Genomic DNA, 24,361 nt, shown 5'->3' on the forward strand with positions numbered 1-24,361 from the left:
ACTTTCAACATAACTCAGGAAAAAAAAATACTCGGGTCTGGTGGATTCAACATTCTCTGCGCGACTCATTAGAGTCACGAAAATTCAGGCTTTACCTTAAGAGAAGTAAACTTTGTAGTAAGGGAAGAACCAGACGCTGATGATCACCCAGCGGCCATACAGACAGTGGAGGTCACAGGCAAGACGTGTTGTGACTCCGATCATCCCTCCACTCAACACTCCCTCAGGCTCACTTCACACGAATGACATTTTATTTATCATTATTATTATTTTTTTTTTTCCATACTGTAGTGCGTAAAAAAAAAAAAATGTGTTCTGGACGCTACCACACGGCCGTCCTACCTTATCAATAAACTCCACACGAACCATGTTTATACCAATGAACTGCACTCCACCATACCATACCATACTATACTTACCAATAAGCTTTACCGCACCAATAACTTCACACAAACATTTTTTCTTCTTTTTTTTCGTACAGTAGGGCGTCAAAAGGTATGGTTTCCTGTCACCCTACCATCATCTTACCATATGAATAAAGCACCGTTCATATAAAGCGAGCCTTACAGTCGTGGTGTGTTGAGGCGTCCTCTGTGACGGTCGAAAGCAGTGGCGGTAATGGTGGTGGTGGTGAAGACATGTATTTGTTAGATTAGACATTGCATAGTGCCCGGGGAGTCCATGAAGAAAGAAATATAGTACTCTGAGAGAAACACCAATGAAAACCCGACTAATTCTCTCTGTGGCCTTTGAAAATAGTCCCTGTGAGACTCCTATACCTTGTTGGCACAGCTACAGATTCTGTAGTATATTGATGCTTATTCAAGTTTGAGGTCCATTGTGGCTCTTTTATATATGAGAGGGATACTGGACAGACAAAATTTATATAAAAGGCCCATGAAGTTGCCAGTCTCTAAAAGAGGAAGGGCCAAAACGATTATCCAATGCTGGAAGAGTGTCTTGAGACCTCCCTCATGAAAGAATTCAGGTCATAGAGAGCGGGAAATACAAAAGCATGAAGGGAGTTCCAGAGTTTACCAGTGAAAAGGATAAAAGACTGAGAATACTCGTAACTCTTGAATTAGGGAGGTGGACAGAGTAGGAGTGAGAGAATTTCGAAAATCCTGTGCAGTGCATGGTCGTGATGCAAACTGACAGTAATTACAAGATATTTTCTCCCCTACAAACAGGTCACATTGCCTTCTGATTCGTGACCTGTGGCCTTACCCATGTGTGTCATTAGTGTATATCACTCACCTCTCACTTGCATATAACGTTCGGGTGCGTTGGCTTTTTCAGAGACACCAAAGCGATGCTCCACCGCTAAACCTGAAGGGACTTTGGATCTTTCTTTATCACGTGTGTAGGAATTTCAGCCCCGTCCTAAAAACATCCGGTAGAACGTTTCATTCGGGATACAGATTTAATTGCGTCAACCTGGTGACGGATTCTGGCTTACCTGTTAAATTTTATCAGGTTTTAACTCAGAATTTGAGGTGCCCATTACACACACACACACACACACACACACACACACACACACACACACACACACACACACTGACTCCTTGGCTATACATACATACATACATACATACATACATACATACATACATACATACATACACGAGTGATCGCATGCAAACAGAGTATTCAGTGTCTCATCGGAATCCATAGTCTTGACACACTGGGCCTGAATTTCCCTACCTATGTTTACGAAGCTATTTGAATTTTACCGGAAGTTAACCAAACTCTTAACGTTCTGTCTTTTAATACCAAACTCTCATGTTTCGTTTTAGGTTACATATATTGTTCGCACACAGAGTATGTCTTGGCATTACATATCACCGATCTGTTGGTCTGTCTGGAAGGCTGTGCTTATGCGCGCCCTTGTGTACGAGTCTTCTTATGTGTAACTTTACTTAATAGAAACCACCAATCACATCCAAGTGAGACTAAGTAATGCACAACGTTTGACTTCTTTTTCTCTTCCATCCCACAATAAAAACTACTGAATCCCTGAAGACCAGACCTGGTAACGCACGGCAGCTTTTCATGGTCTTGCATAAATGATAAAAATAAAAGTCTACGTTTTCAAAACGCAGACTTTTCTGGACCTTAGGATATACATTATTAAATTCTTGAAGGACATGTTCACTAGTGCAATGTTTCTTTTTTTTTTTCGGATCGCTGAAGAAATAAAAAAATACTGAATTAATGTTCGATTGCACACTTTACAGAGTATTAACCTAACAGCATGACGAGCGGAGGCCTGAGTGGAAGGCGCCTCACATTATGCTGTGCATTACTAGGTCTGTTCTTCAAGAATTCAATATTTTTTATTGTGGAATAAAAGAGAAAACACTCAAACGTTGTGTATTAATAAGTTTTTTGCAGCGGTCGGAATAGCAAGACGCTACGTTGCCAGTCGCATTTCCGACCAGCGCCGTGCATTCACTCGGTGACTAGGTGGCGGTGCAGTTATCATTCAGCAAGCAGGTTAGTGTGAGGTGCAGCGCTGCTCTCATCCCTTTACTGTTCCACTAGCGTAAGTGTTTATCAACACTACACGTATATTTTGTGGTAATTTTATTCTCGTCATTAACTTTTTTTTTTTTCTTTTTTTTGGGGGGTAAATGGTGTTCATTGTTCACGACTTTACGGGCAGGACGAACGCTTCTCGCGGCCACTTTGTCGTGTCCAGGCAGGGTAAAATCATCAGTGCAAGAATGGCCAGGACAAGAACTTTAACAGGGATCCTTTATGAATGTCGTGGCTGAGATGCTGCACTGTTCTATAGGTATCTACTGTAGGCAACTGGATTGACGATACACAATCAATTTTAAAAAAACTTACTATTATTTGCATTTCTTGTAAATATTTAACCATGAAAACTTTCAGAATCATCCATAACATGTCACGTTTCTTTCGCAGCGATAACACTTACACGCTGTCACGTTGTATTTAAGAGTTGAATTAGACACAGAGGTGATAGTGGAGCCGTCTGGGAGAAATATAGGATTAAAAGAGGAAATTTTGGGCCAGATGCCAAAAGTGGCAAAGAGAAAGTCAACTAACATTTGTTGCTGATGAAAGAGTTTTGTTAAGATTATGAATAGATTTATCATGATTTCGGTGCGAAATATAAAAGAGCGTGGATTCCAGGAGACGGAAGGCTAATGTAATGTATCGTTCATGAGGTTCCTCTCCACCCTGGAAAGCACACCGGCAAGCTAAGTTGCTTTGGAAACAGAGTGTGTATGGAATGTATGGACAGAGAGAGAAAGAGAGAGAGAGGGGGTGGGAGGGAGAGTCAAATAATCTTTCAGTCACTCCTCTGTGTTTAGCATTTTCTGTTATTCTGAAGTCTCCACATCTGCAAACACTAACCTTACAAAAAAACTCATTTGTTAAATGACCAGCAGCTGAGAGGACTTAACACTGAACAAAGAAAAGCTAAACACAGTGAAAGGGAATGTGGCTTATCTACTGATCGGGACGGTACCATGACCTGTACGGCCTTACACATCTAGTACGGACAGCAGAGGAGGTTCAGGCGGTGGCACATCCGACTACAATACAGGAAATCCCAAAATCTTATCTCATCTTAAAGTTGAAATTTATCAGGGACGAGCGACCCCTCCTGGGTTCATGCAGCCTTGAGTGGGTACCGGTTTGCTGTGAATGGAAAGCTTAAAGGTGGCGGAGAAAGGAGGTCGCTAGCCTACTCCACATGCCGAGGCGTGGAATGGTGTGGCGCTGACAGCTAACGTTTCATAACCTTTTCCGACCCACTAAGGTCAGGTCGCGGCAGTGCAGCGTTCTCTAACTTTGGCTGACATCAAGTTGCAGGTGTGCCACAAGTTTAGTGACGCAGAATTCATACTCAAGTGTAAATATTTGTACAAATTTATTGCTTTTCATCATTATTAACACAGCTGGAAATGAGGTTAAGGTTTATCTTGTCACTTCAGTACTTTTGGATCCCTTGCGAGTAACACTGATATCGTACCGCCCGATTTGCAGCATTTCCCAGCACCCATAGAATTGACTTCAGCATCGCATGGGTGTGCCAGCACCCTAGTCAAGAAACACCGTAGTTTAAACAATGGCACACGATGCTCTCAGTTCTGCTCTTTGTATTTGTAAAGCATCTTGCGGTGTCTCGCCTGAATAATAATCGCGGATATAGACAAGATCATTATGGTTAATAATCCCTATAGGACTATAGGTAGCGGGTTGAAGCCTGGTAGGTTACTGGAATAGACTTAATAATCGGATTGTTAGGATTGAGTCAACAGAGCTTTGAAACAATATTAGAGAGATTTATAGATAGGGATGCTAGGTGTATATCGGTGTATTTGTTTTGTAAAATGACTGTCAGGTGTAGTCTTACTGGCACCTTACACTGCCCCTCATGTTCTTATGTTCTTATAAAATGTCAAGGTGCACAAACATTGTTAGGATTTGTGTCAGCCACACTTGTATGTTGTTGATGTTTACGTGTTTGCGTTGACTTGTTTACTAAACAATGTGACGGCGTGAATGATGCACGCGTGTCTTTGATCAGTCTGCCAGCCAAGACTACCTGCACTTTATTACTGACTCGCCAGGTAACGATGAGTATTCAAGCAGCGATAGGACTCCCGATGGCACTGGTGTTGTTTGTGGTATTTCTGGCGAGGCTAATGACCTCCGCCTCGATCCCTCCATCTTTCACCACGACCCCGCCGCCCCTCGCCAAGCCCAGCGCTGACCTGCTCGCCCTCTCCAAAGACTACTGGAACTGGAAGACACAGGAGTTCCCTCAGTTTTCCACGCAGGTGAGTCCTGTTAACCCTTTCACTCTTAAAGAAGGTCACATCCGTGAGGATAGAATAAATGGCAGAGAATTAGAAAGTTTCGTGCAGTGAGGCCTAAATAAAGGGAAAGTAAGAAGAATGTAGTTACAGAGGTGGTAGTAAAGGTGGAAACATGAGTTGCAATCTTGCGGGCAGGGACTTGATTGTACAAAAGTGCCTCTCTCATGTACTAAGACATGTACTGGTGACTTTTCAGGATGGTCCACAGGGCATTCGCAGATATTAAAATAGACAATTTAGTATGAACAATTTAATCAGTAAATTAATCAATCATTTATTATTAATTTAATTAAATTTCTGTTTAAGAAATACATTGGCAATTTTCATTTTTTTTTATTGTAGTTGTTAAGTAATACTTCAAGTCATTTTTAAATTTAATCTATAGTGAATGTTCAAGATTCATGCTACTATACATAATCAGAGCCTGAGTACATGCACCTACTGTACTCAACAAGGTGACGAGCCATTCTGATTATTTCTGTCAGGTGGCACGAGGTTAAGTCGCAAAGTGCTGTGGACCACTGAGCCTGTGGCCAGTAGATACCAGACTGCCAAGATAATCAGTTGTATGTATTATTTGTCTCATGCTCTTCAAGTATGGACATGAAATTTTATTTTGATACTCTTTTTCACTGGAAAATTGATTAATTCAAAAGGAAACAGGGAAGAATTGTGATCAAAATGAAATACTTCTGGTCACTTAATATGCTGTGTGCTGTATTATGCAGATTTATGTATGGTGCTGTATCCTTGCCCGAAATTGAAATGGTCCACATTTGGTTTGGTGGTCCGTGGTCTGAAACGAGTTGAGGACCACTGTGCTAGGGAGACCATCCAAGGGCAAAGAAAAAAAATTGGAAAGGGGGTGGGGGAATACAAATAAAAAGCCCGCACATCCTGCCATTCCCAAAGAGAACCAGGATAGAAGAAAGGAGACAAGGGCCACTTTGTTTACTTTCTGAATTTGACTGACACTACTTCCCGAGATACTTTCTTGCATTCCACTTCACTTAAGGCTTCCCACTCGACTCCTCCATCCCCACACATAGTACACTAGCCAACATCCTTTAGCGTTTTCGTTTTCTGAGACCAACTCCAGAGGTCATTAGTCTGACTCAATTCTTCTTTTTTTTTATTCATACTAATAATTATACTTCTTGCTAAGCCGTCACTAGGATCACGAAAACACTCTTGGAAATCTCCCCAACTACTCATACCGCCGACTGAGAATTTTGCCATCTTTTTTTTGACACTGACTCTAGACACAGAAATAAATAATCAGATTATCTTGTTTTCAATTTTTCAACGTTCATTGTGTGTGTCCCTCCCGCAGCTGGGCATCAACGACGACACCGCAGCCCGCCTGGACTCTTACGATAAGCAACGCCTGCAGAAGCGGAAGGCAGGTGACAGTTATTGGTCCAGCCACAGTCAGAGTCGCCAGCCACTCCAGCATGCGCCACTTGCCACTCTTAATCATGTTTCTCTCTCTTTTATATTCTCTGAGGATATAATCAACATTTATTTCGACAGAATTTAATAGACGTCTTTTCTTAACGAGCACGTGACCTCGGTTAAGCTGTGTGTGGTTGACAGGCCAAGTGTGAGGAGTTCCTGCAGCGGGCCAACAAGATAGACACCACCTCGCTCTCGACGGAAGACTTGATCACCCTGAAGGTGTTCAAGGAGGAAATGAATACCTACGTGCAGAACTTCCCTTATAAGAAGTAAGTTCTGTTGCCCAACTTCTCGGGAGCATAACTTTTGGTAGCACTTCACTCTTTGGATGTGGTACGTACAGTAGAGTGCAAGCAGTCACTGTCTGTGCATGGGATTGTTCAGGGATTCATCGTATATGTAATTTGAAACTGACAGCAATGTGATTTTGAAAGATACTGATGGTCCTGTTGTTTTTTCTTCTTATCTAATTATTATTATTATTATTATTATTATTATTATTATCATTATTATTATTATTGTTATTATTATTATTATTATTATTATTATTATCATTATTGGTAGTAGTAGTAGTAGTAGTAGTAGTAGTAGTAGTAATAGTATCATCATCATCATTTTTTTCCTTCTCCTCCTTTTAGACCTAAAAACCTATCTCTTCATTTATCAGTTAATCTTTCTATCGTACCCCTGCATCGTTTGCTCTGCCCATCCACAGGTACTACGCGCCCGTCACCTTCATGTCTGGGCCTCAAGAATCCCTCAGGTATATGGTGGAGAAAGAAGTGGTTCTCGACTCTTACAACGATTATGAGAAGCTCCTCTCAAGGTCAGTGTTCGGGCACGAACAGAAGACAAGGGTTGGTGGGACAACTTTGCTTGGCGCTCTAAAACAAGTAAAAGCAAATTTAGTCGGTTTTCACTGAAATTTTTTTTGTCTCGTTTGATCATTATGAATCCGACGATTGTCTTATTATATCATCTGTTGTTTACATTTTCTCTGTTTAAAACCATGTAATGCATTATTCAATAATTAATTAAAATATCTGCTAGAACACACACACACACACACACACACACACACACACACACACACACACACACCGATTGTCTCTCTTTAGCTTCCTTGTGTAGAAGTCAGCACGCTCGGCTCACAACCGAGAAGGCTCGGGTTCGAATCCCGGGCGCGGCGAAGCAAATGGGCGAGCTATTAATATGTAGCCCTGTTCATCTAGCAGCAAGCAGGTACGGATATAACCTGAGAAGTTGTGGCCTCGCTGTCCCGGTGTGTGGTGTGTGAGTGGTCTCACTACTACCCAAAAATCAATCACTATGAGCTCTGATTTCTTTCCGTAGGGGAACAGCTGGCTGAGTGACCAGCAGAAGACCGTAAGTGAATGACCGTAGACGAATGACACATACGCACAGAGTAATAACGCTAGAATATATAAAAGAAAATACGAGAAATGGAGTGTGCATAGCAGTTTGTTTCCCGCGAGGCACTACTGGGCCAACAAGCATCCGTGCAAAACAAAAGACAAATCGTGTCTGCACGACAACTGTGACAGCAAAATATCCCTGGGACAATTCCTTTCCAGACATGACATACGTGCAGGGTCACGCTACAGCTGCACTCATTGTCCATTACTTCATTACTTGAGTGCCTTTGTCTCGTGCATGTGTCTTCCTTCGCCCTCAGGTACAGCGACTTTCCCAGACAGGCACAGGAAATCCTCACACTGCTGAGGGAAAACATAAAGGACAACATCATGCCTTCCAATTGGTCCATGGTGAGTGTTTGTGTTGTCCTGGAGTGTGGAGGTGTGTGTGGTGCAGGAGTCTTGACGTTGTGTGGTAGAGTCGTGCTCTATGGTTGAGAAAGTATGTATCATATTTCATCCAGTGTACGAATATTTCCGTAATGGAAAGATTCTCGAAGTCGACCAAAATTTCCTCCGATCTTGGTAATCAAATGCTGATGAGATGGAGATGAACGCCAAAGCCATGCACGACTATAGTGTATGCGGCTGACTTTACTTAATTAGCATGTTGGTCTGACTGGTGGTCAGACTCTTGCTTCGAGTGTCCTGCCAGTTCACAACTGCTGCTTGTCATGAACAATTTATTCCCCTAGTCAGACCAACATTTCCGTGTTTTTATGACAGTCCCAAATGAAGAGGACGTGTTGTACTGGTAGCAGTGGTGGGGATTCCTGTGAAGAGGGATCTCCCGCGAGCTTTCATACAGGCTTTAATATATGTTGCATAAGAAAATGAAGCCTTAGAAGAAGAAATAAGAGAGAATAGAATCATATCTATTCCTGATAATGAAAAATGAAACACCAAAAATCTATCTGAAAAGGAGGGGGAAGCCATTTAGCGACAAGAGTGAGGAGGTTGACCAAACTCACTCGGGTCTTGGTAATCATTTTTGGCCTAACTGCTAAAACAGTCCCTGACGACTACCTCTCACAAGCAGTTTATCTTGTCTTCTAATCGCAGTCTCACTGCTTGTAAGATACTACTAAAGAAGAGCGTTACATTCGTTTGGTGTACTCTCTTTGCCCTCAGCTTTCGCTTATGTAACTACGTCGCCAGTCTGTTCTTCTCTTCTCTTTAACTAACACATCTCCTTGACGCCTCATCTTATCTCCACTTCCTCCTCTTGTAACCACAACCTGTTTTCTTCCGGCAGGTGGGCGTGATGGATCGGTTTGACAGTCTGATCGGCCCCGTGGAGGATTCATTGTTCTATAAGCCATTCGTCAACATGTCCGACACCATCACCGCAGAGCAGAGGTAACTCATACACGTCTCGGGGTTCACGTGCTGGGTTGGTGATCCTGGTGAGAAAATTTAACAAAGATTTTCATCTTAAATTAAAATTTCCACCGATTTTTTTCATCATTGCCAAAGACTAATTCCAAATTATATTCTTGCTTCCTTGACTGTACTTCTCATTATCACCCTACTGTTGCCATTCGCCATAAAGCCAAACTTTCGTGGGTTCCATGCACACCTCTAAGTCCCTCATACCTCACAGAACCACACTGAGGCAGCAGGCCCAGGAAAGAATCAAACAGGACCTTATTCCCTCGTTCAAGGAAATTCGTAACTTCATAGAGGTAAGTTGAAGGAGCCTTGACCAAGACTGCCTCATCTTGTTCACTGAGCCTCTTAAGTTGCAGGGTAGTGACTTGTACTTCTGATGTGGGAGGAAAAAATATTATTTTCATCTTTTAATTTTATAGTTGTCCTGTATCTGTGCAACACCTTGTGTGAAATAATAATAATCTAGACTTATTTGTAAGTAAAGGCACTTGGTGAAGGAATGTCGTGTAGCACGGCAGGGTGAAAGGAAAGTAATTGCTCCTTGCGTCAACAGAACCAGTACCTGCCGGCCACCCGAACTGAAGTGGGGGCGTCGTCGTTGCCTGGCGGAGAGGCTTACTACCAGGCATGTCTCAAATTCCACACCACTACAGACCTGACGCCGCAGCAGATCCACGACCTGGGCCAGAAGGAGGTGGCGAGGATCGAGGCGGAAGTGCAGAAGGTAAACATAAAGCTTTAATTTATTTGTTATTTTTTTTTTTTTTTATATATATAAACAATGATGTACGTTGGCATTATTTTATCTCAAATTATTTGTTTATTCATTGGCAGCCACAATTATCTGAGCCACTTTTTCTGACTTTGACATGACTTTTGGTCCTTTCAATGAATGCACTTTTGACACGAAGATCCATGTATCAGAGGAAGAGGAAAAGTATATGCTTTTATTTTCAATAATGGCAAAAAGGAGCAGAGATCCCACTCTTGCGGGCTGCCTCTCCCAGCAATAAAGAGAACAAAGCTGGTGTTGAAGGATACCGGAGCTGTAGCTCCCTGTCCACGCCACTGTACAGTTGCTGTTACCACTACTACTACTACTACTAATACTAAAACTGCTACTACTGTTGCTACTACTTTTATTGCTGCTGCTGCTACTGCTACTACTACTACTACTACTACTACTACTACTATTACTACTACTACTACTACTACTACTACTACTACTACTACTACTACTACTACTACTACTACTACTGCTGTTTCTGCTGCTGCTGCTGCTGCTGCTGCTGCTGCTGCTGCTGCTGCTGCTGCTGCTGCTGCTGCTGGTGCTGCTGCTGCTGCTGCTCCTGCTGCTGCTGCTACTACTACTACTACTACTACTACTACTACTAATACTACTAATACTACTACTACTACTACTACTACAACTACTACTACTGCTACTACTACTACTACTCCTACTATTACTACTACTACTACTACTACTACTACTACTACTACTACTACTACTACTACTACTACTACTATACTTCCTTAGAGAAGCATATAGATTAAGAGGGGACATGATAAAGGTCTTTAAGTGGTATGGAGATATAACAAGGATGACGTAAGTAAAATTCTCAGGATCAGTAATCAGGATAGAATAAGGCAGGGAAGCCAAAGAAAGCGTGAATTCAGATATCTCTAGAATTTCTGATTGGAGCAGAGCAAACTTCTTCTATGAAGTTAGGTTGTTCTGAGATGTCTCCGCCAGTTTTTCTCACCCCCCCAGCTGCTAACTCTGTACAAGGGCCTTATCCGTTCATGTATGGAGTATGCTTCACATGTCTTGGGGAGTTCCACTCATACTGCTCTTCTAGACATGGTGGAATCAAAAGCTTTTCGTCTCATCAACTCCTCTCCTCTAACTGACTGTCTTCAGCCTCTCTCTCACCGCCGCAGTGTTGCATATCTAGCTGTCTTCTACTGCTATTTTCATGCTAACTGCTCTTCTGATCTTGCTAACTGCATGCCTCCCCTCCTTCCGCGGCCTCGCTGCACAAGACTTTCTTCTTTCTTTCACCCCTATTCTGTCCACCTCTCTAACGCAAGAGTTAACCAGTATTCTCAATCATTCATCCCTTTCTCTGGTAAACTCTGGAACTCCCTGCCTGCTTCTGTATTTCCACCTTCCTACGACTTGAATTCCTTCAAGAGGGAGGTTTCAAGACACTTATCCACCAATTTTTGACCACTGCTTTGACCCTTTTATGGGACTGGCATTTCAGTGGGCATTTTTTTTATTAAAGTTTTGTTGCCCTTGGCCAGTGTCCTTCCTACATAAAAAAAAATAAATAAATAAAATAGTATTGTTCAGTTCCTCAAAACTCTATTCCTTCATCTATGAACTTGACACAATCTTCCAGATAACTATCCTCTTAGCTTCAATGAGACTCAATTGTCCTTTACTAATAATGTGAATTGGAAACTTCACATCTCATTTCTTGCCAAAACAGCTTCTATGAACATAGGTGTTCTGAGTCGTCTCTGCCAGTATTTTTCATTCCTTCACCAGCTGTTAACCTTGTACAGGGGCCTTATCCGTTCATATATGGAACACGAATCATAATATTATGTATGGAGGTGTTCATCGCTCTTCTAAACGGAGTGGAATCAAGTTTTCGTCTTATCAACTCTTCTCTTCTAACTGACTGTCCCCAGCCTCTCTCTCATCGGCCACAATGTTGCATCTCATGCTATCTTCTACCACTATATTCATGCTAACTGCTCTTCTGATCTTGCTAACCACATGCCTGCCCTCCTCCCGCGGCCTCGCTGCAGAAGACTTTCTTTCATCCCTGTTCTGTCCACATCTTTAATTAATTCTCAATCATTCATCCCTTTTCTGTTAAACCCTGGAACTCCCTGTCAGAGTTTTTGACTGTTTGGGGACTGGCGTCTCAGTGGGTCTTTCTATTTTTTAATTTATGTTGCCCATGGCTGGAGCCACTCTTACATAAAGGATAATAATAATGGGTTGAAATTTGAAAAGTTAGATTTAAAAGAGAGATAGAAAGGAATTAGTTCTCAATTAGCGTGATAGATTAATGGAATAGACTCAGTAATCAGGTTGTTGGTGCTGAGTCACTAGGGAGCTTGAAGAGAAGATTAGACATGGATGGCGACGATAGTTGGAAATAGGTAGGTATATCACATTCAGCTTAGGGAGTGCCACAAGTACGTAGACCTGATAGCTTCTTGCAGCTTCTCTTATTTTCTTATCTTTTTACTACTAATAATGATAATAATAATAATAATAATAATAATAATAATAATAATAATAATAATAATTATTATTATTATTATTATTATTATTATTATTATTATTATTATATAATAATAATAATAATAATAATAATAATAATAATAATAATAATAATAATAATAATAATAATAATATTGATAACAATTCTATTTTGGTAAATGTTACACCTCTTTCAATGACAGCTGACACCTAACATTAGCCTACATACCAGACGTGTCTCCTCACCTGAGAAATCACCTGTACTTCTCTCCTTTCCTTCGGGTGTTGATCATAAGATCCCCTGTGTTGATCCCTATTCCTGGTCTGTCCTGTCTTTCTCCTCCCACATATCTAGCTCATGTTAATGCATCTGTTTCCATCTCCTTTTCTCTTAATTTGATCTTTGCGTCTTCCACTAAACGTGCACTGAAACTTCCCTCTGCTGCGACTGATTCACATCACTTGAACGTGTGTGCCTTTCCAATGAGAGGCAGTCTAATATCAATTTTTGCCTAGACTACGTCCAGTTTCCCCTCTGTCTGGCGGTCTGCTGTACTCGTTCATTTGATCAGACAAAAAGATGTCCTCATGGCTCAATAAGAGAACAGAAAAGATAAGAAATTACTGAAGGTTGGAGGAGCTGTCAGCTATGTTACCACCAGCTAGGGAACTTGACAGAGACCAAATGTTAAAAGATTGTGGAAGGCAGTATAAGATGGATCCCATCGCTGACACCTGTATGGTTGTTGCGGAAAGTAGAAGGATGAATGAAGCTGTATCATGAAGCATGCAAGTTGTCCTCTGTATGTTTGTGCGTGCGTCCGTGCGTGTACTTATACGAGGTGTAGTTATACTCAAGAAGTTGAGGATCATAACTTCACCCCTCCCTCTATCCTTGCCTGGAGTCCCGAGACTGCACGCTTGCGCTCACCTCATCCTCAGGGAACTGTTTTGTATTCACATACTGTAAATATTGCACTCTTACATCGGCACGGGAAACTGTTTACATCCATCCTGTGGTACAAGGAAGGCAATAACAAAACACCACCATCTTACCTCATCAGTGTATTTGTCAATGAATGACCGCAGGCTGCCCAACTGAGAGTACACTGTACTTAGACTAGGTGTAGGCGGAACAAACATTGACTGTAGAGTGCCTATGGTTAGAGAGATCAGTCTTGATTGATGTAGAGAGTTGGTGCACATCGACTATCATATGAATGAGCTTACGCAAATATTGCAAGGGCTAATGAAGGGCTGAAGGGCTAATGCATTGATATACTCGTAATTATCTTTTCATTTTTTTTTTACTGATAATTGTCTAAATCAAAAAAAACTAATTGATAAAATGATTGAAAATATCTTATATATATATATATATATATATATATATATATATATATATATATATATATATATATATATATATATATATATATATATATATATATATATATATATATATATATATATATATATATATATATGTATACACACACATTAAAAAAATAGGAAAGTGGCAAGAACTTTACAAATAAGTTTCCTCCAAGGAAGGAGGCAGAAGGCAAAGAGGGCGTGGTTTCTAGATAACCTTAACCTGTAGCTTACACACAAGTTTCACTTCTACCTACACACGCTACCCAGACTCAAGATGACACTGTTCAGCACTCAACGGGAACTCCAGTAACTTGCTTCTCGTTTATCATCTTGCCTCTGTAATCTATCTATCCTTCTCTATCCTATCTATCTATCTTTCTTTCTGTAACTTCATCTCAAGTTTCCTTTCTGACCGTTCTATTGCTGCTGTGGTAGACGGTCACTGTTCTCCTAAATCTATTAACAGTGGTGTTCCTCAGGATTCTGTCCTAACACCCCGTCTCTTCTTATTATTCATCAATGACATTCTAAACCAAACATCTTGTCCTATCCACTCCTACGCTGATGATACCACCCTGCACTTTTCCACGTCTTTTCATAGACGTCCAACCCTTCAGGAACTAAACATTTCACGCAGGGAAGCCACAGAACGCCTGACTTCTGATCTTTCTAAAATTTCTGATTGGGGCAGAGCAATCTTGGTATTGTTCAATGCCTCAAAAACTCAATTCCTCCATCTATCAACTCGACACAACCTTCCATACAACTATCCCCTCTTCTTCAATGACACTCGACTGTCCCCCTCTTCTACACTGAACATCCTTGGTCTGTCCTTTTCTTATAATCTAAACTGGAAACTTCACATCTCATCTCTAGGTACAACAGCTTCTATGAAGTTAGGCGTCTCCGTCAGTTTTTCTCCACCCCCCCAGCTGCTAACTCTTTACAAGGGCCTTATCCGTCCATGTATGGAGTATGCTTCACATGTCTGGGGGGTTCCACTCATAGCGCTCTCCTAGACAGGGTGGAATCAAAAGCTTTTCGTCTCATCAACTCCTCTCTTCTAACTGACTGTTCATCCTCTCTCTCATGGCCGCAACGTTGCATCTCTATCTGTCTTCTACCGCTATTTTCATGTTAACTGCTCTTCTGATCTTGCTAACTGCATGCCTCCCTTCCTCCCGCGGCATTGCTGCACAAGACTTTCTTCTTTCTCACACCCCTATTCTGTCCACCTCTCTAATGCAAGAGTTAACCAGTATTCTCAATCATTCACCCCTTTCTTTGGTAAACCCTGGAACTCTCTGCCTGCTTCTGTATTTCCACCTTCCTATGACTTGAATTCCTTCAAGAGAGAGGTTTCAGGACACTTGTCCTTCAATTCTTAGCTACCGTTTTGGACCCTCTTCTGGGACTGGCATCTCAGTGGGCTTTTTTTTTTTTTTTTTTTGCCCTTGGCCAGTGTCCCTCCTACATAAAAAAAAAAAAAATCGTTTTTTTGGGGGGCATAATTGTACATATTGGCAGACATCAAAACACATAAACAAGTTTGATAAATCAGAGAACAGAAACCATCACCTCAGTGGAATGACTTTTGTAACGCAACACTGCCGCGCTGCCTCCCCCACACAGACGGCTGCAGAAATTGGGATGAAAGGCAAGACTTTGTCTGAGATCAGCCAGGCCCTCATGACTGACCCGGCACAAAGGTTCAGCAGCAAGAATGATCTCCTGGAGACCTTCAGAAACACCGTCTACAACGACATCTATCCCCGGGTGAAGCAAATGTTCCCCAGATTGCCACAGACCAACGTCACGTAAGCCCCAGCGGTTAGAGTATGATTCAGCGCCGCCATTCCAGCGCCGATGTTTCGGCTCCGCTGTTTCAGCGCCAGCCCATTTCAGCGCCATCCTTTCAGCGCCACCAAATCAATGATTTATTCAACGAATCATACTTATTTATGAGATTAGTTTATTTAATTAGAAATTTAAAAAAACATTTTAAATCGTTTAAAAGAGATGTTATTCTTTACTTTTAGTGTGATAAATTATACCCAATTGCACGCATGTATTCTACATTTCTGTTCCCATATCCAGAAACAATTTTCAGTATTCTTTCATCTGCTTTCCTGTATTTTATTAATTTGATTTGAGGTTCATGCCCACCTGAAAGTCTCTCAAAATATTCATCCCGTCCCTTTTGGACTCGTTTAAGAGAATGAAGGAAGTTTCATATCGTTGGATGCATCATTCCCAGTTTGCCTCGTAGTTGTCTGTTTGCTGCTTCACCATGGTTAGTGGTTCTATCTTCTCCCTGTAACGTTCGTTGGTACACGTTCCACATCTCTGGGAAATAATGGTTGTCTCCTCCCAGTTCCTCTCCGGTGTGGATGACCAATACAACTGTCCTCAAACCAATCTAAGAGCGGAACCAATTCCCCAGGCAAGAAAGTTGCAAGAGCATCCACATGACAGTTAATGTCGTCCTTTGATATAAAAGAAAGTGCTGTTACAATTTTAGTATGTAAAGTAAAGTCGGGAGTATTATATGAACCCATGAGACCCATACTTTTTATGTTTTAGTAAATTTTGCGATAAATGAAACAGACAGACTTTAATTTCTACATCGGGAAAGCAGTTTTTCATGCAAAAGCTGCATACTCAAAATCACTGTTTATAACATTGTGTCGCGCATACCAGCTCCTTAATCATTTCAATCATCCTCATATAAGTTACACTCTGCTTATTCTGTAAGAGTGTATATAGTCCAGGGTGCACGCCCGCATGTTTCTTGACCATGATGACACACACTTGATCAAATAAATGTGATGCAATCGCAAATGTTCCATCGACATAACAAACCAACCATACCAACCAGGTATGGTTACGTTTGTCTCACTTTTTTTTATCTTCCTTTACTTTACCATTGCTCCATCTCCTTTCAATACAGAGTTGAAGGAGATGATAACCCAGATGCTGTCATTGCGAGGTACAGCGAACCATCCATAGACGGCTCGCGCCTCGGCAGTTTCATCATCAACACTCACTCCTTTGATACCTTGTGAGTACTGCCAAAGGAAGATCAAGTCCATATTCCTTGACCACTCCGCTGCTGTCTACCTCCCCACCACCACCACCACTACCACATCTGCCACCCTTCACTAATGTTGGCCTATTTTTACATAAATATTCTGAAAAATGTTTTGAAATTATCCATCATGTATCTATAAGAATTATATTCCTTTCCATTGTAATTACTGGCTACCCATATGCGGTAATAATGAGGAATTACCATGAAAGAATACAAGTGACTGTGCTGCTTAACAAACAGGGATTACAGAAAACGCGTAGTTTTAGGACAAGAAGGACACGGCCTGAAAAGAAATGCACACAGCAGCCCATCTCTGCCTCTCTCTTTGTAGTTTGTGTTGGCAAATTTTGGCACAGACGGATTTATTTTTCATCTCAAAATTTAATTCGAAAGTTGTCGTTCATTTTGTGTTCAATGGCACTTGTTAAACTCCTAAATATCGCATCATTGTTTTCAAGTAAAGAGATCAACACATTCAGACAAACATAGCACTCTTAGTTACATATGTAGACTATATAACTACTGCTTCTTTCTCCAAATTAATATTTCCTTATGCTTGTACATAAATCTAATATATATATATATATATATATATATATATATATATATATATATATATATATATATATATATATATATATATATATATATATATATATATATATATATATATATATATATATATATAGTAGAGATAAACAGCAAAAACTTTCAGTTTTTTTCTTTTCTTCACTTTAAGAAAAGAAAAACTCTTGGTGTTTTCTTGTTCATCTCAACTGTATCTCGGAACTTCTCATATATATATATATATATATATATATATATATATATATATATATATATATATATATATATATATATATATATATATATATATATATATATATATATATATATATATATATATATATATATATATATATATATATATATATATATATATATATATGTGTGTGTGTGTGTGTGTGTGTGTGTGTGTGTGTGTAAGTAACAGTAACTCTTAATAACGTAGATAACTGTTGCTTCTTTCTCGCAATGATTTTTTAAGGGTTGCACATTTAAGGTTTAAGGTGTGTGTGTGTGTGTGTGTGTGTGTGTGTGTGTGTGTGTGTGTGTGTGTGTGTGTGTGTGTGTGTCTGTGTGTCTGTGTGTGTGTGTGTGTGTGTGTGTGTGTGTGTGTGTGTGTGTGTGTGTGTGTGTGTGTGTGTGTGTGTGTGTCATAATTCGCTGAGGTTCCTCCAGGAAAAAGTACGAAGTGATGGCGCTGTCCCTGCACGAGGCGTACCCTGGCCACCACCTGGAAGCCGTCTATGCAAAGCTGAACCCATCTAACCACACCTTCCGCAAGTATGTCGACTTCACCTCAGACCTGAACGCCCCAGCGAGGTTCCCGCTGCGCACCGCCATAATTGAGGGCTGGGGTCTCTACTCCGAATTTCTTGGAGAGGAACTCGGCAGCTATACCGATCCTTATCAGAAGTGAGTGTCTCACACCAACAGAGGGAAAAATAAAAGGGAGAGGCCTGCTCGGAAGGAGAGAAAATTGGAATCTATCAACAAATATTATATTATCACATTCTTTCTAACATCTCTACTTGTACTTTTTTTTTCTTTCTTTCTTTTTAATCTGATGATCATTCGGTCTCGATATCTAAGACCTTCTACAATATACTTTTGTGTGAGGTTTAAATCCCAAGCTAGATTCCCTCTTTGTTTCGGTTTCTAAGTCCACATTATCTTTTTTTTTAGAATTAGGACAGCGCCTCAACTAACGGAGGACTTCTGTTTTAATATTTGGAAACCGTTACCCCGAGTAGATGCCTTTCCTAACCTCGAACTATAGCCACGATTCAGACGCATTTGATTTTGGGATTTGGCGATGGTACCCAAATTAATACCCTTTTAACCTTAAACTATGGCCACGATACCCAGCCTGTGTGCCTGAGGATACACTGACCCCCAGCGCAAATAGTGCCACTGTGACATGCTTAAAAATTTATCCTGTTTTCACATCAGTTTCTCAAAGTTTCTAAGATGGTTGAGTCACCAGATCTATATAAGGAGTTCTACATTTCCTTGTTGAAAGTGAAACAGTGCTGTTAACTATTCATTTTTTTGTAGTATTGTAAAATGCAGTCTCTTCATGAACACTGCACAGTCGATCCTCCGGCCAGTATAAGCCACGGGTAGAACGGTATTGATCCAAAGTTGCTTTCGCCACTGTCGATGCAGGTTTGACTGTCAGACTGGTGCAGAATAATCCAGGCACCTCTAGATTTGTCTTAATTCAAAATAGCCTTTTATGAGAGGAAGAATATCTTTTAGAAAGACTGCTAAGGCTAAGCACATTGTCAATATTAGCCTTCCTTAAGCCGATTTTAAAAAATAGTAATAATAATATCGAGGTAGGCATTAACTCTAGAAAAATTGTGGAATCAAATTTAGCTTTTCCATCAACTCGTTCGTGTGACTTTCAACAAACGCCACGTCTCCACTAGCTGTTCCTCTTAGTATCCACCTGCTGTCTTTTTTTTTTTTTTTATTTATTTATTTATTTATTTTTATTTTTTTTATTTATTATTATTATTTTTTTTTTTATATCTTGCCACAAACTTTTATGAGTCAATAATTTGACATTTTTATAATATGTTATTTGTTTAATCAGCTCATCACAAGGCTAATTCATAAGGCGATTAAAGATATTTTTAGATGTAAAATTTTGAGGAAGTGATAAGAACGGTAAGCCTTTACCAGTTAATCATTCCACCAATAGGAACTAAGGCAGAGGTGTGGCTTCTAAATTAGATTAGCCTGCAACGACTACACATAGTGTCGCCATTCATGTAATCACTACAACATTTGGTGGCAGCAGTGGGAACCAAAGTACTCACAAGTCATTCCACTTATCGAAAATTCTGTTTACCTGCTCCTAAACGAACTCACTTGCTCATTTGGTTACTGAAACCTTGTTCTTTAGCTTTATCACTTTATCACTGCTTCGTTACCTCCCTCAACAGCATCCTGTATGTGCGCTGCTCTGTTACCCAACCAGACTCTTCACCTTGCACATGTCACAAGAACTTCAGCACGTACTTCCTGCTTCACTTCGACATCTTTCTTCCTGGTGCATTCTTTCACTGCCTTGTGCAATATATTTTCATATAAACCTGTACGCCCTGTTCTTGTGCATTCCTTGTTCCGCGCCACCTTTTTACTGTTTTGTACATTATCAAAATACCAAAAAGTGTCACCAGTCGTGGAAAGATAACATCACGACAATGTGCATTACTTCCAGCTACTAATTTCGATTACTACATACGTGAAATTAAGAATTTCATCCATGCAGGTAAATGGTGTTCCTGACGTGTTTTGTCAATAATGGTGACATCACTTCCCCACACACAGGATGGGCCGCCACTCCTTCGAGCTGCTGCGCGCCAGTCGTCTTGTGGTGGACACAGGCATACACGCGCTGGGCTGGTCCAGGGACAGGGCTGTGGCCTTTCTGATGAACCACACGGCATTTTCCGAGAAAAATGTACAGGTGAGAGAGAGAGAGAGAGAGAGAGAGAGAGAGAGAGAGCTGTAACCATGCAGGTGGTTCGTTCCGTATCTAGTCATACAAACTGTGACCTAAGGAATGTGCCAGGTGGTGTCTTGCAAACATCTCCCTCCAAGTACCGTTGTGACTGACAAACAGCGTGTGTGACAGATCCAAAGTAAATGTCGTCTAATAATCATATAACTCAAATCATACGTGTCTTGTTCCTTTCAATCCTCACCTTTGTAGAGCATTAGAATTAGTTTTATTATACTCAATCAAAGGTAACTTTAAGGAATGTTGTCTCTTTCTTAGTTCTTGCATCACCAGCTCCAATTTCATTCCATTAAAACTAACTTTCTTGCTCCCGCAGGGTGAAATCAACAGGTACATTACTTATCCAGGGCAAGCTTGTGCCTATAAGGTTGGCGAGATCAAAATAAAGAAGCTAAGACAGAGGGCCGAGGAAACTCTAAACACAAGTTTTCAGCTCGCAGACTTCCATGACGTCTTGCTGAGTTGCTTAACATCACTGAAGATCGTGGAGGAGTGTGTCATGAACTATATTGGATCCGCTACACACAGTACAGCTTAGACACTCAGCTAAAGCAGTGGTACAGCACGTCATGAGACCACACCTTTGAGACGCGTGAGTGGACGGTTTACTTAGTAATGGCAGCTTCAAATCCGTGTAGCCTTGTATAGTGTTTGCTATCGTGCTGTAGCTATGTATTATTTATTTACTCTTCATAGATTAATACACTCATGAATAACGCTCCATTATACGAATAAATTATATTAATCTATTTTGTCTATGTTCCTGTGAATGTTTACCTACATGCTAAGTCTTGCTTATTGTTCATTTGTGTGTGTGTGTGTGTGTGTGTGTGTGTGTGTGTGTGTGTGTGTGTGTGTGTGTGTGTGTGTGTTTAGATGAGTGGGTTGGTTTATGTAAGTACAGGTGTGCAATTTAAAGATGAAATGGTGGTCCACAAGTGTCCACGTCTCTATTTATTTCACGCAGAAAAGCCAGAAAAGAAACAGAAACGACACTGAGTATTTCAAGCAAACAAATCTGTGTTCTCGGATGAAGAATGGAAAGACTGCCGCTTGGTATGACTAGCGCTGGAGAGTTAAGAATGGAATATCACAAAGATGCAGAATGAACATTGTTTGTTTCGTTTTTACTACACGGAAAGAAGTGAACATGAATTGCATACATCATTTTTTCACTTAATATTATTAGTGAAAGGAAGTCCAGATATGTTCAATGCAGAGGACTGGTATATTCGAGTGTAAATGAGGGAGAGGGAATGGTTATCTGGAAAGCTGTCTCGAGTGGATAGATGAAGGAATTGAGTCTTATTAGTAAGGCGTCCTGCAGCGTCCTCTCGTGATCTGTTTCATTCCGCTGAGTTGTGTGTCTGGTAAATAACGCTAGAGTTTATAGGAGAAGTTTGACTTAGAATATCATTTATGCATATTAGGAAGAGGTAAGAAATAATAGGAACAGGATAGGACAGAGTCATGTAAAAAATAAATAAATAAATAAATAATAATAACAATGACCATCTACCATTGCTGTAACAGAACGGGCAGAAAGGAAACTTGATACATGAATGTGCAGAGTGACAGATAGAAACGGTATAAGGGAAGCCTAGAACTTGAAGATTTGTGGAATATACATTAATGAATAAACAATATATATATATATATATATATATATATATATATATATATATATATATATATATATATATATATATATATATATATATATATATATATATATATATATATATATATATATATATATATATGTGTGTGTGTGTGTGTGTGTGTGTGTGTGTGTGTGTGTGTGCAGATTTCCTCCAGTAGTCTTACAATACACACTGTCTCCTCGCCAAGGTGTTTTCCTCACCTCCTCTCACTCAAGGCTATTAATATATATATATATATATATATATATATATATATATATATATATATATATATATATATATATATATATATATATATATATATATATATATATATATATATATATATATATATATATGACAATTTGTATACCTAGACTATTCTAGTATTCTATTTACATTTATTTATTGTTCCCTAAACTGCGAGTCACCTTCATTGAAAAGTAACAGACAATTTAAACATTATAAATTCAATAATTTGGAGTGAACAGAGATCATATGCCTGGAATAAAACATTTTCATCATAAGGCAAGAAAAAAAAGCTGCTCACTCTATCGCTAAATGACTCAGAACAGTAATGACAAAACACGTTTCACTTAACCCACGCAGCGCTAACGAAGTGTATTTACACCAGTTTTTTTTTTTCTTTTTTTTTTCACGTTAGGCGCTAACGTCGTGTGTACGCGACACCTTTCCCTCCTTTCCCAAGTGAGTGGAGGGAAGCTTGCATTCTTATGGCGCTGCCACGCGGGCTTTGACCTTCACTTATTGGTTTGTGGTAATGTATGTGTAATATGCCTGGAGCTGACATGACACGTGACACTGCCTCACTTTTGGTTCTGTATCTTTTCCTGTTATTATCGTCTGGTCCTGGTGATACGAGCTATTTCATTCCATAACACTTGCTGTTCATACAGCGAGTACTCGTATAACGAAACATGACTAATGGGGAAAAAAATGTTTAATTCCATGACGTACTCAAAAGGTAATTCTTTTCAAGCAAAATTATGCAATATACAACTAGAGAATACTTGCAATAACCAGTCACATAACACGCACCACTGCATCCCTGGAGCGGTATGCAGTAAAGGTCATAAGTCTGTTATGAGCTGGATGCAACTCATAAACCCTCTAAGAGTAGCTCATAAACCTTATGAGTAATGCAGGAAAGTTTGCATCGGGTTGTGAGTACTCCTAGCGCGTCATGTTAAGAGTCGTGGAGAGGACTCCTATAAAGTTTATGAGCTACTCACAATGGTGAAACAACAACTCGTGTTACCACAGCGCCGAAACATTTCGGCTAGAATTGGTTAGATTTTACTTGAAAAACTTTAATTAAGTTTTGTAAGAATTTAATGGCCGTTACAAGGGAGTGAAGGTGGTTCACTCGAATCGTACTTCTGGCACACAGTTCATGCATGCGTGGGTCCCCAAGTGCTGGATAGACCCATTGAACCTAGTCCGGGCCCAGCGCGGCCCAAGGCCTCACCCAGCTAAACCTAACCAAACATTAATTAACGAAACTATATCATGTCAAAGTAGTTGAGTTAGATTAGGTGTGGATAGGATTGGTTTAGTCTAGATTGGTTTGATTTAGTTAGTGAAGTAGGTTAGAGCGAAAAAGGGTGGGGGTTCTTCGTGCTGAGCGATTGGCCAGCGCCGCATATCTAAATATGGTCTTGTTATCAGAATAATGTTTGTATTACCGCCAGAAGGCGGCGAAGGTTATTTCAGACCCACACGGTGACACGAATCGTTTATTGAATCCGATCAAAACCTGAAGACATACAGCAATGATCATAGACAATATTCTATATGAATAATGTGTGTAATACAGGTATGATTCTGCACGTTACTTATAGAATAATGTATTCTTACACAGACAGTTGTTAAACTTACGTGTTTAGTTCTTGGGGTAATCGTTAAGTAACCTGCACGCCCTTTCTGACAGAAATTCTAGATAGGTCTATCTACTTCTGTCTCTGCAGCAACGCACGTCCTCTCTGCACGAGTGTTCTCAGCAGTGTCCCTATCGTCCTCAGTTACTGCCTGGGTACCTACCCTGTCCATCGTTATCCATTAGCGACGGCGATAAGGCCGGCCTCACCTTAGCCTCATGTCATAACAAGCATCCTTCATCTCCTTACATCAACAGTACCACAGTACCTCAGCACCGACCGTACAAGGGATTCGCTGACTTAGGCCTCGTGTTGGTCCT

At 40.3% G+C, this 24,361-nt stretch overlaps 1 protein-coding gene across 3 annotated transcripts; it reads left to right on the forward strand.

The window, feature by feature from the left end:
* Window positions 1-2,380: 2,380 nt before the first annotated feature.
* On the forward strand, window positions 2,381-21,247 carry LOC135108995 (uncharacterized). Of its 3 annotated transcripts, none has more exons than XM_064019929.1 (14): window positions 2,381-2,499; window positions 4,614-4,823; window positions 6,196-6,264; window positions 6,459-6,589; window positions 7,036-7,146; window positions 8,017-8,107; window positions 9,012-9,115; window positions 9,360-9,441; window positions 9,702-9,872; window positions 15,444-15,628; window positions 16,762-16,872; window positions 18,145-18,381; window positions 20,308-20,446; window positions 20,817-21,247. In XM_064019929.1, exons 2-14 carry the CDS (start codon window positions 4,620-4,622, stop codon window positions 21,036-21,038), a joined length of 1,857 nt encoding a protein of 618 aa, XP_063875999.1. In that variant the 5' UTR covers window positions 2,381-2,499; window positions 4,614-4,619; the 3' UTR covers window positions 21,039-21,247. The 3 variants fall into 3 exon arrangements, with proteins under 3 accessions (XP_063875999.1, XP_063875998.1, XP_063876000.1); XM_064019928.1 differs by having other exon boundaries at window positions 2,478-2,548; XM_064019930.1 differs by lacking the exon at window positions 2,381-2,499 and adding an exon at window positions 3,760-3,852.
* Window positions 21,248-24,361: the final 3,114 nt, after the last annotated feature.

The sequence above is a fragment of the Scylla paramamosain genome, chromosome 18 (assembly GCF_035594125.1).
Source record: "Scylla paramamosain isolate STU-SP2022 chromosome 18, ASM3559412v1, whole genome shotgun sequence".
Taxonomy (NCBI): Eukaryota; Metazoa; Arthropoda; class Malacostraca; order Decapoda; family Portunidae; genus Scylla; species Scylla paramamosain.

Bases quoted from the DNA above. Each gene is read 5' to 3' on its own strand.
- LOC135108995 (XM_064019929.1), top strand. From the start codon at position 4,620: ATGAGTATTCAAGCAGCGATAGGACTCCCGATGGCACTGGTGTTGTTT. The intron at 4,824-6,195 runs GTGAGTCCTGTT...TCCCTCCCGCAG, and splicing joins TCCCTCAGTTTTCCACGCAG to CTGGGCATCAACGACGACAC. The intron at 9,442-9,701 runs GTAAGTTGAAGG...TTGCGTCAACAG, and splicing joins AAATTCGTAACTTCATAGAG to AACCAGTACCTGCCGGCCAC.